Genomic DNA, 15,249 nt, shown 5'->3' with positions numbered 1-15,249 from the left:
TTCCACTATCACATTGTCACTGCTCACTTGCAAGAAAAAGGAGAGAAGCACAGTTGGAAGTGACTTTGAGGGTATCTATTCAAGCTGGGCAAATGATATTTTCTTTGAATCTATCAGCTATTACAGCCTAATGCTCCTCTGGGAACAAATGTTCCGAAATTTACAAGTCTGCAAGGCGCAGCGAGCTGTAGCCATGTCTCAGAGAAAGCAAAGATGAAAAAGTGCTATAAAGTTCAGTTGGGCTCTCTGTACCCCCTGTCAACAGTCTGTCACATTTTCAGAATGGTTTACATCATATCAAAATTCTGTTTAATACGCTTGCTCTATCATTTATTCATTTATTGCTAATTATATCTTCCCAACCAAACCCCAAACACAGCTTCTTCTCAAACACAACTAGAAACTTGTCTTGCAGACAGTGCCTTAGAATGATGTTAGGACAGTAAGCAATGCAGTGAGCTTAATCCTTCCCTCCTAGTAGCCCCATATTTATCAGGGAAATTTTACTGATAAACTGTATACAGAAAATGCCTTTAGGAAAATAGATAATCTGTGAAAAACCACTACGAGCTGGGATAAAATGGAATAACCTTCTGAAAAGGGGAAAGTGCCATTTTATTTTGGCTAAAAAAGGGAAAAGGAAGAATGAATCTTTTGGCAAATATTAACAGGGACAGAATTAAAAGATATTCTCCTTAAAATCATTTTTCTCAAGAGCTTGTAGTAAAATCAACAACAAATGAAAAGAATCCTTGTTCTTATATTTTCTTTAAATTGGTGTTCAAGGGCAGTTCTTCAAAATACTCTGCTAACAAAATATTTTCATCTCAGGGGAGATGTTGAGGACCACTTATACAAGGTTAGGCAATGAATTTTTCAAGCCAGCATCAAATACTGTATTTTCCTGAATGCAATCCTGCTCCTTAGGGCCCACGTAGAAGGAATGTATGCAAAGTCTTAAGGCAATCCCCTGTGAATATCAGACAACATAAATGTGCTTTTTAAATCTGAGAAACAGAGTGGTATAGAAACATTCTGACTAAAATGTATTTTATTTTGCTGTGCGGTTGTAGTGAAATAGAACTTCTGCAAATTTACATTACGTGAAAAAAAAAAAAAAGATGATGGTAAAATGCTGGCTAAAGAAGATACGTGAATAATGGAGAAAGTAATTCAATTGATAAGTAGAAGAACAGAGAATAAGATGGATGTTTAGGCAATGAGAATTTAATCAGAAGAAGACACTGAGGATTTAGGTTTGAACCGATCAGTTTACAATGTAATTGCTGTTCAAAGGGGAGTTGATGAAATCAGGCATGAGCTCTTGCAGTTAGGCTGCAGTTTTAGCTCCTTGAGTTAATTTTATTTCAGAGGATTTTTATGTTGACTGCTGTCCTCAACTCATCTCTTTTGGTTCACTGAAACAGAAATAGAAAGCAGAGGTAGACCTTCAGGCCCAGCTGTGGTCATCTCAGAGACAGAGTCTGCCACAATACTGATGGGGAATGCTGGTCAACTTGTGCATCACAGTGGGCTCTGGTAGCACTGCAAAGACCAAGTTAGTTTTTTTCTGACTGCCTGATCAGAAAGCTAAGAAGCAGAGATAAACCAGACATCACCAGCATGCCTAGTGCCCCAGTGGAAGCTGGCACAACATTGGCTGATACTGCCTCACCTGGAGAAGGAACACTCCTGTTTACACCTCCACTTCGTGGCAGCCCACATAGGTGCCCCTGAATCTCTCAGGTGCCCTCCTGGTATCTCCCCCCATCAGCGCTGCCACCTTGGGGACTGTTGTCTCACAGACCTGCAGCAGGCAATAGCCCAGCTGTCTTATCTCAGCTTGCTGGCACCAGGAGTCTGAGCTCACACACATCCCACATTCCTAGGGATTCAGCCAGACACAAACAGTCAAAACAGTCCTCTGTGGGAGAGAAAATATAAGTGCTATCCTGTCCTGTGTAGGTTTAGCATGGAGGAAAATAATTTAAATGTCCTTGTGAATAAGGGACAAGAAAAGAACTAGTTTACTGAACAGGACATTCTTTGAATGCTTGCAATGCAGGGACACTAAGGCTATGAGGAAAGAAAAGGGTTGGCTGGACTGAAAAATGGAAATTGCAGCTTCTGAGATGGAAAGTATGACAAGGTGATGTTGCACTTTAGCCCATGGGCGGACCTGGGAGACCCCCAGAATGTCAATTGTGTATAAAAAGCATTGAGAATTAAAGCATTGGGAAGGGGAAGGTGAAGCAGAGCCCAGTATACATCAGGCTAGTGACTGCCTGATAGCTGTAAGTTGATAACAAAGCATCATCTTTTATCGGGTGTTTAACAGTCTACAGAGATGTGATGCTTTGTGTAACCTTGGCTCCCAGCCCTAGAGAGCTCTCCCAGATGCTGTACAACCATGAAGGCCAACACAGAAGGCAGTAGAGATAAATCTGGTCAGACACCTAGAAGAAAACAGGGAGAAAGAGTGCTCCTGACAAACATGCCTCTCACTTGAAACCTCTGCATCCCAAGGCCATTCAATGTCGGAAGACCAATGGTCTCTGCATTCAAAAGAAGTGATACTGAAAATCTTAGCACTAAATATCCTCAAATAGCTTGTAATCTAACCTGACTTCGGGGTGCATTTATTATTGAACTCACTTGTGCAGCACCTTCTGTTGATTTGGAGGTGGACTCCTCCAGAGGAGAGCCTACCAACAAAGCAGATTATTTTCTGCTCTTAAACAATTGTCCACTGAGTAAAATATTGCAATTATCGAACCGTTTTCACTTGGGAGTGAAGCAGCTTTTAATACATGGGGCACCACCAGAAAAGGTCAGCTCAATTAAACAGTGAACTACTTAGCGGGATCGGTGCTCCCACTGGAGTTATCAGCATCACTGAACAGCCCCTGTGGGGCCCTGCAATATGAGGCAGGCACTGTCAGCTTTGGAGAGCAAATAGTCTTTGGTCCCTCAAAATGGCCTCTTTTGGCTGATGAAGCTGCTGACAGCCAAACTAATTTGTCTTTAACATGAGAACTCAAAGTTGTGAGTATGACAATTATGGCTAATCTGCACAATGTATTTTTTTAGCAGTTTTTCGTTCATGTCAAGCATCACCTTCCCTCTCTTGAGATGTCTTTCTACTCTCAGAAAGTCTTTAACCCCTGCCCCAGTCCCATCAATCCCATAGACCTTGGCATTGTGGGCTAGTATTGCAAGGATGTATTGTGTTTCTCGATATTGATGTTTGCTTGTAGGGGCATTTGTTGGTAGGCTCCAGAGTCAGGCATACTGGAATAAGGTAAGCCATGTAGTTGTCTTTGCAATTACTTTTATGCTTGCTTTGTTTGTTTTTGTTCTTCTGTGAAGTGAAATAGAGTTTTAGAATGACGTTCCTTTACCTGAACTAATTAGCTGTTGTTTCTGTGAAGATGATACAGGGAAATTCAGTTTTAATCTGGGTTCTGTTAGAGATTTTGACTGTACTGTGCAGATCCATAGCTAATTCCTGAGCAGACTTAGACCACAGTGCCAAACTTTGAGCTGTTCAAACCAGAAATGTACCTGGCCCGGATCTGGTCCCAGTTCATGCTTTCTGCTGCTGCTGGTAACAGATAGCTGAGCCCTTGCAGGATTTGTCAGTGGTCAGCCCTCAGTTTTCATTCTGTGCCACCAAGAATCTGTGAATGTTGACGTAAGGTGATGGGACCCTATTGAATTAAAAAACAAACTCCAAGTGAGAGCAAGGATCTCTTGGAAATGGAATGTCATTTTCTACCAAGAAGGGAAAATAAGCGGTGACCTTTCTTTCACTGACTTTGTTTTTGCAAGCATGCACAGGATGTGAAAGCAGGAATATAGAGCAGCATATGCATGGTGCCTATTCACCAAGCATACAGAACTCCTTTTGTAGATGTTGAGCTAAATCACAGCACGGAAGGAAAACGTGAAATAATCATTCACTGTATGCATCTGGATCACCTTTCATGTAAGAACTCAAGGAAAGATTAGTGTTATTTTCTTTAAGTTTTACCTAGTCACCCCGTTTTACCTGTATGTCTGTCAAGGATAGTACCTTGGGATAAAAAAACAAGCAGTTCTGGTTGGCAATATGGGCAGTCAGAGGGGGTATAGGGCAGACCCAGGCACCCTGCCCTGAAGGTGGCTCGGGTGGTCCTGAGCCAGTGCTGCTCAGCTTGCACCATGGGGATTTGAAAGCACTGCTTTGGGGTGTGCACACAGCATCTGTGTGCACATACACAGTGCCCAGTCCTCTTGCAGGCCTTTGGCACCCTGATGCTGCCCATGAATAGTAGAAACTTCACAAGAATTTAGTTTTATTTTCTTCTTTTTGGCTCTGATTCTGTGGATTTGGAGAGGGAAATCTTCCCTTGCAGTGCTCTCTAGTAGATAAAGATTTCAACAGAAATCTCACTGTTGCTGTGCATTTGTTACACGTACGAACAAAAATCCAAGTTCCTTCCCTGTGGATTTCCCAGAACAACTTACACCTAAACTGAATCTAAAACCAAGAGTCCCACAGATGCACCCAGAAGAGCAATTAGATGCCTGCAACAAAAATAGGAAGGTGATCATGGAGGCTAATGCTGGTGTGTCTGATGCTGCACAAAGCAGGAAATGAAAGACTTGAAGCAGAGGTCAGTGTAAGAGCAGATAGCAAGTGTTACAACTATCCTGAATGAAATGAACTTTCCTAAATGTAAGTACACACTGCACATCAGAAAGTACTTTTTTTTTTTTTTTTAAATCTTTGGCTTTTTAATTTGCACCTTAATAGTCATGTTCTGTGAAAGAATGTCTTAAAAAAAAACATTTGTCTTTGCCAGGCATCTCCTAACTCTGGTTCGCTTAAAAATTGTATTTAACATTCAGGTTGGTTTTCTGTGACCCCTGTGCCAGCACTGTGCATCTGAGCTGCAAGAAACAACCATTTCTTGCAAAGAAAGAGCCTTTCTTTGTCATGTGAAAGTCAGGATGTAGCCAACACTATTCTGTTTCATCCAGGCAGTGAGCAAAAGTGCTTGCAAATGCATCCCTCTCTTCCTGAGCAGCCAGGACTCCACAAGTCCAGCAGTCCACCTCTTGTGGACTGTGGGTTAGCAGTCTTACAGATAGTCAGTTCCGCACCTGCCCAATCCACATACTGCAGGAATACTGCAGTCTGATTGTTCTAAGGCTTGCCGTCTCTTGAGGAGTTCATCTTTCTAATATTTAAAAAAAAAAAAAAAAAAAAAAAAGTAAAATCTGTAGGGAGATTTATCAGCAATGCATTTTGCACCTCTCCTTCTCAGACCACAGCAGGTATGAATGTTGATCTTGTGCTGTCTGAATTGCATTAATCTGCAAACAGATAAAAGATTTTGATAAGTATTTGTAGCATGGACTTGAAGAGTTTGAGCTCAGTCACCTTTAAAGGCTTGCCCAAGGGGATATAGCAGCGAAGCCAAAATGCTTACAGGACTTGGGAGGCAGTTTCTGTATCCAGGGTGTATTCCCTGTGTCAGCATCCAAGCAAGATCGGTCGTACCTACCTCAGCATCACCACCTTTACTCAGGTACTGGATGCTGCTTGTTTCTGTAAGGCTGCATCCTGCTGTCACTGTCTCCTAGGGGACATAGATTGCCCCAGTTTAATTTCTGCTGTAGCAAGGATGCTGCATGTTCCTTCCCAGGGCTGAACTCAGCTGTTTGGCAGGAATGTCCCTAGAAAATGAAGTAAGAAAAAGCTATGGACAGCCTTGCAAAGATCTTGATCAAAAAGTTGAGTAGTTTCATCTCATGGCTGTATTGCAGCATGTATAAGAAGTGCAAAAAAACCATCTTTGTTGCTGTGTCTCCTAGGTACTGCATTGTTTGGAAAAGAGATACTAGTTTTCCAAGTGTTACATGAGATTGTCCCCCTCCTCCCAGGCAAAACCTGTTCACTTGGGCTTTTTGCCAGTAGCCAGGATTTGGCCCACATTGTGAGAATCAGCCTCTTAGCCACGATCATTGTTCTCAAAACCTAAAGCTGCTCACACAGTGTTAGACTCCCAGCAGCCCACTCTGGTCTCCCTGGATAGCCCTTGCTATATTTAGGACTAAATCCTACTGCAGTACCAAGCTGACCCCTAAACTGCGTGGTGCTTGGCATGGCTCTGCCTTCTGCAGTGCGTCTGCCCCAGCCCCAGCAGCACTGCAGCCCCTTCTGTACCTCTGAAGGTATGAAGCAAACCAGTTGTCTCACTCATTTACAGAGGAGCTGGGGCTAAATTGATGTGTTACTTTTATCAATGCGCTTTCACACAAAAGATTTACATTAGGCTTCTAACTTTGTATCTACAGGGCTAAACAAAGGATTTCTGTGTATTACTCAAAATGAGCTCTCATTGCTTACAGTGATTTCTCCTGCTAAAGCTCTTCCACATTGCTGTGCATGGTGTAATTTCATTTGGGGTCTAAAGAGAGGTTTTATGATTTTTAGATTAGCAAGGAGGTTAGTCTGTGTTACAGTATAATTATTCATCTTTTTTTTTTTTTTTCTGTAGTAGTAAAAACAACTTGGTTGAGTGTGAAGAAAATACGCCAGCTAAAACTGTGGGTGTAAATTATTTTGTCACTTAAATAACTTCAGAGAGGCCAAAAAGATATTGCTCAAATTTTCCAGAGCAATTCATACTCAGGCCAAGACCCCTAAGTGTCACTTACCAACCTGAGACGTTTATTTTCTAAACTATAAATCAGGCAAGCACAGCACTTCAGTAACAGCAAGAGCTGTGTTAGGTGGCAGTGCTGCTGGGCACCGCTGGTTAATGTGGGCTGGTTGATCAAAAAGGCAACACATCATCACTGGGAGTGACACAGTGCTGTGTGCAGGGACCTGAATGAGCAGGGATTTGGAGACATGAAAGGGAACTGGGGTGAAAACCCCATGTTTCCCCGCCTCCTTCCCACACTGATGTTATCGGCTGGGCTCATTGAGGGGTGAAGGTCTTTTGCATGCCTCATCTTCACTGTGTCTGCCAGCAGCTGCCATGGCTTCCTGTGCCTAATTCAAGGTGCAGCAGTTGCTCATTGCATGCTCAGAATGGCATCACCCTGTTTTCTCATTCCCCTATCCTCTTTGTGCATCAGGGACATCCCTTTGGGATGCAGACCCCTGGCAGGGCCTCAGCTGGCCTCTGTGGTCCCTTTCAAGTGAAGGCCGCGAGGCACTCAGTGAGGCTCTGCTCTCTCATGCGTGAATCTGCAGAGCATTCTCCCCCAGTGCACAGGTAGAACATTCATGATGGCTTGCTGTTGTTTATTTAGTTGTTTTCTCTGCTGCTTTATATTGCTTTGGGGCTTGTGTTCAAATGGATTTGTCTGACATGCTGCAAATATCCCTTGCAGCTGGCTCCAGGGGCAGATGCTGCATTTGCCTGCTTGCAACATAAAAAGGTGTCCAATAAATGCCTTACTATAATGCTAGGTCTTGGTGGCAGGGTAAAGGGATGCGAGTGGGATAGCTACAGCAAGCAGTTCTCAACCTGTTTGTGAGTGGCAAAGTGGGGCACTGGGGCTCAGGTAACTCTCAGCTGTCTATCTATCTAGTGTCTATCTGGTGTAAAATCCCAGAATGGGCTACAAGTGTGCTGAGTGGGAAGTCTGGGCTTGAGATGAGCAAAGAATCAGATATTTCCCCCTCATCCCACTCACCATCCAAGCATACAACTGTGCTCAGGCACAAGCAGAGAAAACTTTCCCTCAGCAAGTTAAAATTTAAGGGCTTGCTGGAATCAAGCTGGTATTCAGAGGTAATGAGGAAATTGTGCTTGGCATTCACAACCCCAAAACCTGCTTCAGATTTGTCACAAAATATCGCAGCGGCTAAGAGGTGAGACTAGCAATGGCTATGGTTAGCCCCCAACATGGTTACTTTATCATCTGCATATTTCAGGGAAAAGAACCAAGATAATCTGCTGAAAATAAATGTTCTCAATAGATTACAAGCTTCCAGAGGCCTACCAGGTGCTCTGTGCAAGCCAGTTTGCTTTGTTATTTTTCTGTCATTCAGGTTTTTCCCACATATTTCTCAGTGTTCCCAAGGTCCTACTCAGCTGCTACGCACTCTCCTCAGGGTCACCGTGCTTTGCCTGTGGGAGGAAGATGGCCCTGGTCACGTTGCAGCACGTTGGTTTGAAGCAAGTGCAGCTTTGAGGCGTTTCTGCTATCTCAGCTACCTCCCACATTCCCGTCTAGATTGCAAGCTTTTTTCTATTTCTTTCCCCCATTCCCCTTTTGTCAAGAAAATTTGCAGAGCTTGTCTTTCATCTCCTTCCAGAGATAGGGCTTATGAATGGAAACAAGCTGAGAGATGCTGGAGCTTATCAGCGTTTATTTCCCTACACTTCCACTGAAGCTGAGGTTACATGTAAAACCGTATGAGAGGCATTTTCTGTGGTTTACGTGTCTGGTTCCTTTGTTCGCTAATTCACAGAAACGAGAGCCTTTTCCCCTTTGAAATTCACTGTTTGCCACACAGTGGTAGTAGCAAGAAGGCTGACACCTTGGCTCAGGACCACAGGAGCACCACTGAGGATGGTCAGCACTAAACCTACTCTGTTTGCAGGACTACTGTGAGGGAATTGTTAAAAATCACACCAGTAGTTAATTTGGTTTGCGTATTCAGGGAGCCAGTAATAATGAGCTCATTCCACTGTAAAAAGCAAGTTTATAAAATGCAAAGTTCTATTAGTATAAGGATAAGAGGGCTTGAATTTATTGCCAGCAGCCTCAGGTGTGTCCTGGAGCATGCGTACGTGTCAGGTGCACCACAGGAGATGCTGGCTGCAGTCTTAGGTAAAGTTATGCTCCCTCTCTACCGTGTGATAAAGAATGAAAGCAGCTGCTCAGTAAATTAGAAAGTGAGAGACCAGCGGGTTGCAGTGATCCCAAGTGAGTTAAAAATCCGTGATGCAAGGGAACAAGCCAATTTGCACGTGTTGCACAGGGCAGCTAAATCTGTGCACGCACCTCTACTAATATGCCCGTTGCTCAGGCTGCCTCAAAAGATTATGCTCAGTTGCTCAACCTCTAGTAGATTTCAATTTATTTAAGAAATTAGGAGCTGCTAAATGCTAGCTGTAAATTCTCCCTAGAAAGTTACAGATTGCAGAAGGTATAGCAGCATCTTGGTGACGAAGGATGGAGTAAGCTAAGGATCAGAGCAAATGTCCCAGGCACCAGCATTTCCTGTCCTGCAGCTAGGTTTGTTGTGTAACTGAGCTGTACGTGGACTGCAGCCACAGTTCTACAGGAAGCTTTGTGGTGCAGTCTCAGCAGGGAGTTGGCTGCAGCAATGTAAGCTGTCCTGGACTGTTGCAAATTGGAAGGCAGTCTTTGCTGACCTGAGCAGCTGGCTCAGATTTTCTCTAGGTGCTTCAAAAGTGAAGCGCTATAAAATAAATGATCAGTGCATCATTTGTGCCTCCAGTACTTCTTCAAAGCAAGCCCTTTGAATTCTTGCAATTAAGCTGTAAAGTTTGCATATGAAGCATGTCCTTCCCTTTCCCTATGCCCAGCCTTCTTTCTTCATTAGCATTCAAAGCCTAAGAATTCCCTCTTTGATTATGTCGCTGGTGAACAGCTGAAAGGTAGCAAGGTTGCTGCCTAGTGATTCCAGGATGTGAAAAGCAGAGAAAATCCTGCATACCAGCTACCTACCCAGGGCAGCAGTGGAGATGAGCATACAGCAGTCCGCTTCTTCAGAGAGTGGCCTCAGCTAAGACATCGGCTTGTGGTTTATTTCATCTCAGGGTCAAAGTAATTTTTCCCCCTTTCAACAGTCAGATATTGAGTTTATACTGTTTTAAGGTCAAATACCTGAAGTCATCTTGACATGAGTAAGACTGATAGTTGTTGCTGGCATGCTGGAGGGTTGTATAGCCAGCACTTTCTGCTCTGCTTTGTTCTTCTTTTGTGTGCAAACAGCTAATGTGATCTGCTTGTGTTGCAATGAAAATTGAACTCTGTTTTCCAAAAATGTTATTTTTGCCTTTCAGAGCAAACTTTGTTATCTGACCAGTTAAGAAACCATTTGGAATCCAAAGGTAGTCAATAATTTAGTCAGCTGTCTATCAAAATGTCAACCAAAATGTCCCTGTTGCCCACTGCTGTGCCTTCAGCCCCCTAGCCCCTTCCTTTCCAGCTCAGCACTGCTCCCACCAGCACCCTGCTTTACAGGTATGAGATTGGGGACAATCACAGCAAGAGGGAGGATCTGAGAGACCTCTGTGACCCATTGCTGCTGATGGGCTGCAGACTGCCTGCCTCAGGTACTCATCAGCTGTCCCTCAGTTATGGAGGAGGAAGGAAAAAGTATTCTAGTTAAAGTTAGGGTTGTTTTTCCCCACTTAGTTATGAAGAATACATTAGTAGGAGACAGAGTCTCCTTCAGAGAAGTTAAGAGATAACAGTATGGCTGAACTGTTTGCTATGTGATTGATTTAAATTAACTCATGTCAATTTCTGTTTCTACTCCTGTTGAATTGTTTCTGTTGAGGTGTTTGAGAGTGAGATGATGCTGAAAATCATAATTCATTCCAGAGAAATACAAACTTGCCGATGACCATACCCCTGACATGCTCACATGTTTCCTGTCTTCAGCTTTGCCCTGAATAAATAGGTGCATCTCACAGCTAGATGTGAAGTACTTGGCAGTGCTGTAGATGATTAGTGTGGAGCTGTGCCCTCACTTCTTTTTCTTTTCCTGCGGTGAGAAGGGGTCATGCTTGCTAGATGACTGTATACTAGCGTTTCTATTGCAAAATCTTGTGCTATACTTCAGCCAGATAATGCCACACAAGTGAGGGTTTGACAGGGCTGAAAGCAACAGTGGAAATGAAATTAACTGGTTAAAAGTGTTCCACTCCAGGTTGTAGCTCAAAGTGTGCATTTTATTGTTGCATCTCAGTAAAAACCAGTGGCAGTTATGCCCCTCTTAGAACTATGCACTGAATAGCACAAGAAAGCTGAATGAGGCAGTTCTCTGTGCAGACAGGTCATCTCAGATTGCCCGTGATGGTGAAGGTAAGGGAATTTTGCTTGGCTCGTTAATACTGTAAAATAAACTCTATGACTTGTGTCGGGGTTGCTTGTTCTGAAGTTTCAACAGCAATGTCTATAGGGCAGGAGAGGATATTTTATGTTGTATAAATCAGTATAGATAAAACTGTTCATTAACTCTGTAAGAATGCTTCTAAGTCTAAGAGAAATGTCTAAGGTGCCTGTTTTTCTTTTGAGTTCCTTTAATGTAATCTCAGTCCTTAATGGGCCAAAGTATTTTGATCTGATTTGCTTGATGTTTGGGGTAATATTTATTTACAAATGAAAGGACAGTTAGACAGTCGTGAGAAGAGCTGATGGAATCAAGGAATTTTCTGCAGGTAAGTAAAACTAAGCAAGGCAATGGAAAAGAGTAGGTTGTGGTGCAGTGGAACACTCCTTTGTAAATCTGAAGAAATGCTCATAGGCAGGGGATGTACCCCAAGCAAATTACTATCAGCACTTTGTCTCAAAAGGAGACAAAAGGCCCTATGGAAGGGACTCATCTGACATAACTTTATGATGTGGTGCAAATGTGTGTACTTGTCCAATAAACTTCACATGTAGTCAGACGGACGTAAAGGCTTTTTCAGGATGTGAATAGGTTGGTTTGTTCTAGGCATCTGCTTAAGTGGAAATGAAACGTGTTTAAGTATCGGTTCCCCTTCATGAACTATAATGAGAGGGTGGGGGGTGATAGTGCAAGTGTCTACGAGTAATAGAATGAAACCTAATCTATGGGACAAATTCTGGCATTTATTTCTTCTTTCCTGAGACATCCCAGTAGTTTCAGCCTGGCTAGGCACTTGCTCATGATCTGGGGATTTCTGAGAGCTGTAGTCATTACAGAGTAACACTGATTACTGAATAATATGTGCCAGCCTTTGAGGTGAGGGCCATCTTTTAGCTTTGTGTTTATGCAGCCCCAAGCACAGCAGGGTCCTGCCCCAGGATGGACCTCCTGTATGCCACCACAACACACATAATCGATAATAGCAGACTTAATTAGGACTTTGATCAGTCTCTCGTCCTTCTAATTCACTGTGTTTTAAATCTCTGTGATGTCTAAATGAGGTTTGATAACAATTCTCTGTCTCTCATTTCCTCCTGTCCCACAGGAGCACATTTACAAGTTGATGAAGAGTGACAGCTATGCACGCTTCCTCCGTTCAAATGCTTACCAGGACTTATTGCTGGCAAAGAAGAAGGTATCTGTTGGAAAGGACATGCTTGCATCTATTTGCACCTCTTGATTTTCGCCTGCTGCTTGCTGCTAGTGTGAAAATGAAAATATTGTTTTCTTTTTTTAAAAAAAATCATTTAACGACAACTTTTGTTTTCTTCACCAGGGGCACAGGGTATGGCATCCCTATGCACAACCTCAACACGTGTTTTTGGGAAAGCAGAATGGCCCAAGACAAAAAAAAAGCAACAAGAAATTTGCTTGTCTTGCTCAAAAGTCTCCCAAATGCAGTGCAGGCAATTAAAACTGCATTGCCTTTCCTTGTGACAAAGGTGGTGTCTGTTTGAGAAGCAGAACTCATCAATCTATTAATTGGTCTTACAAATCTCACCTATTCTGGTTTTCAGCTCCACAGCCTCACCAGATGATCTTCCCTATGGATGCCTTACCTCTAGACTGCCCTATAGTGATTTCCATTCTCAGTTTCCCTTGCTCTTGCCATAAAAAAAAATAAAAAATGATGGTTCTTTTTCCTTAGAGACAGGAAATAATTGCAACCCATGCAGCAATTAAGGGGTTTCAGCCACATTTTTTACAGGTCAACTGATTTTGAGCTCTTTAGCATTGCTGGCACCCATGTGTGCTTTGCCAGCACAGCATTTCTGCCAGGAACCCCCAGTTCAAGGTAACAAAGGAGTGGTTACCTGGCATTGTGGCAGCTCCTACCCAATTGTCCATCCTTTCTGAGGGGCTGGGAGGTAACCTACAGCTCTCTGCACTAATGGCTGTGTTCCGATGCTTCCTGCACTTCCTGACTCCTGTAAGTCTGTGTGTCCATGTCTGTTCGTCTGCATGCATATACACGTGTATGTCTTTCTTCTGTTTGACTTCCAGGACCACTCATAAACTGGCTTCTACAGCCTGAGCGTGGGTTTTCCCATCACCATCTTCCCTGCTGTTTTTCTGCTGCATTCTCTGTGTGCTGCCAAATTACGTTGCACTGGCACAATACCATGAAATCCCAGTGGTATTTTTGTCCTGATTGTCACTGTGCATCCTGAAAGCATGCGCAGTGTGACAAAAGGAGACAAACCCCTCTGTCCGCTATGCCTGGGACTGCAGGCAGTGGACTGGGGCCAGTAATGGAGGGCAGCAGCCAGCCCTTTGTTTCAAAATGTCTGATTTGAGACAGCACCGTGCTGTGCTGCTTATGTTTGAAAAGGTTAGGTCTACTTAGAGTTCAGAGGTCATGGGGAAAGAGGGAAGTGCAAGGCAAAGTCCTCTGATAGTATAAAGCATAAAAACCTTTGCCATCCTCTATCCGCTTTTGGCATGCCATCCCCATCCTCCCTCCGCTGAACACACGAGGGTTCATCTGCTTCAAAGCAAAAGGGTTTTCTCCTCCCAGCTGAGCCCATTCAAACCAGAGGCTTTTTTCTGCAGTCCTTGTTTGCTGTCAGATCAAGGCCTGGATGTGTCAGCATGACATCCTCATTCCCCCACAAACTGCCGGAGGAGCAGGCCTTGGTGTCATGTTAACACAGCCGTGAAAGTAAGAATCAAGTTTCTGTTAGAAAGAGCTGTGGGTGCACAAGTAAACATAGCGAGGTGCAAAAAAAGGCAGTAGTGTGTAGTTCTGTGTAGATTCATTGCTCACCTGCTTCACTCTATGCAGGGGGGGAATTGATGTTACTCCAGAATCTGCCAAGCTCTTAGCAATGATGTCGCAATGTGTTGAGTGAGTGAACATTTTTGAGACAGCATAGGTACAGAAATGCTGACAGAAAGAACATGAAGCTTCTGTGCATTGAGCTGCATGGTAAGATTATCAGGGCCTTTGGTGCAGGTTTGAGAAGCACCCATTTAAAATTCCTCTAAATATCTGGAAAGCAGAAGGAAGGAAACATAGTGGGCTGTCAAAGCCTGCATGGGTGGAGGATTTGGTTTAGAGCCTGCACACAAAGTCCTGGTTTCACTGATGCGAGCAGAAATTCACTGCAGTTGTTCAAGGCTTGATGGGGTATGTCTGTCTGGAGCATGAATTTGTCTTATCCCTCAGACAGTGTCCTAATGCTGTCTCTATGCAGTACCAGTATTGCTTACATTACAGAAAATACATGTTTTTGAAAGAACAGCACTGTGGACTTGGGCTAAGAGAGTTGTATGCGCAAAGTACATGAATGCCTATGGCTTATATACACGCGTGAATATTTCCTGGGTGTGTTTATGTCTGTTAGCATCTTCAGCCCTGCAGCATCGGGCCATGGTAAGCTGACATGGCAGGATGAGGGAAAAGGCTGCTGTATGGCTAAAGCACAGGACTGGGAGCCACAAAATCCATGTGCATCCTTTGGTTCCCCCACTTACATTCTTGTGTGGTCTTGGAGGGAAAAGAGCAGCTTTACTCTGCTTCATATTCTGTTCTCTGTCAAATGGAAGTATAAGGGCTACCTGCTCAATGGAGACATCTCAAGGCTTCCTTAGTGCCTCAGAAGATGCTTGACTTTCTTGGTGCTGGGATTTGGAGCTTGGAAAACACTGTAAATTCCACATTGTATAATAACCACACATGTGTGTGCTTCCACTCCCTGCTCTGAGAGTGCAGCAATGAAAAGGGAGAGAGAGAAGAAAAGTTCCAGGTTGGGACTAAGATGCAAGGACAGAATTAAGAGAAGGTCTGGGGAGGCTAGAAGGGGTGTGTTGTTGCACAACTGATACATGGTAGCAGATGACATAGGCTGCATACAGACCAGGCATACATTGTTTGTTATTGTTATTTTGTTTTGGATTTTTTCCCCTCTGTTCTTCACAATGTCATTATTACAACCGCAATACTATTGGCTTCCATCCTGCAGATTCATGGCTCTCAGTAGGGAGCAGGATGTCAGCCTCTGGCATGGGCGTGACTAGAAGCAGAGCACTGGGAAGGAGGAAGGGCTGAGAGCCTGGCCTGGCCCCCATTCACTACCTCCATGCTGGCC

At 43.7% G+C, this 15,249-nt stretch overlaps 1 protein-coding gene across 1 annotated transcript in view; it reads left to right on the top strand.

Annotated features, from left to right (window-relative positions):
• The window catches only part of RGS6 (regulator of G protein signaling 6), a 186,112-nt gene that overhangs the window by 166,944 nt on the left and 3,919 nt on the right, over positions 1-15,249 (top strand). The window contains 1 exon segment of the mRNA XM_085548946.1: positions 12,204-12,293. Within this exon segment, the coding sequence (XP_085405072.1) occupies positions 12,204-12,293 (90 nt within the window).

The sequence above is a fragment of the Coturnix japonica genome, chromosome 5 (assembly GCF_054131305.1).
Source record: "Coturnix japonica strain WE chromosome 5, WE-NBRP24, whole genome shotgun sequence".
In the NCBI taxonomy this organism is placed as follows: domain Eukaryota; kingdom Metazoa; phylum Chordata; class Aves; order Galliformes; family Phasianidae; genus Coturnix; species Coturnix japonica.
Note: the sequence above shows the minus strand (reverse complement) of the source record. Positions and strands in the feature narration are given on the sequence as shown.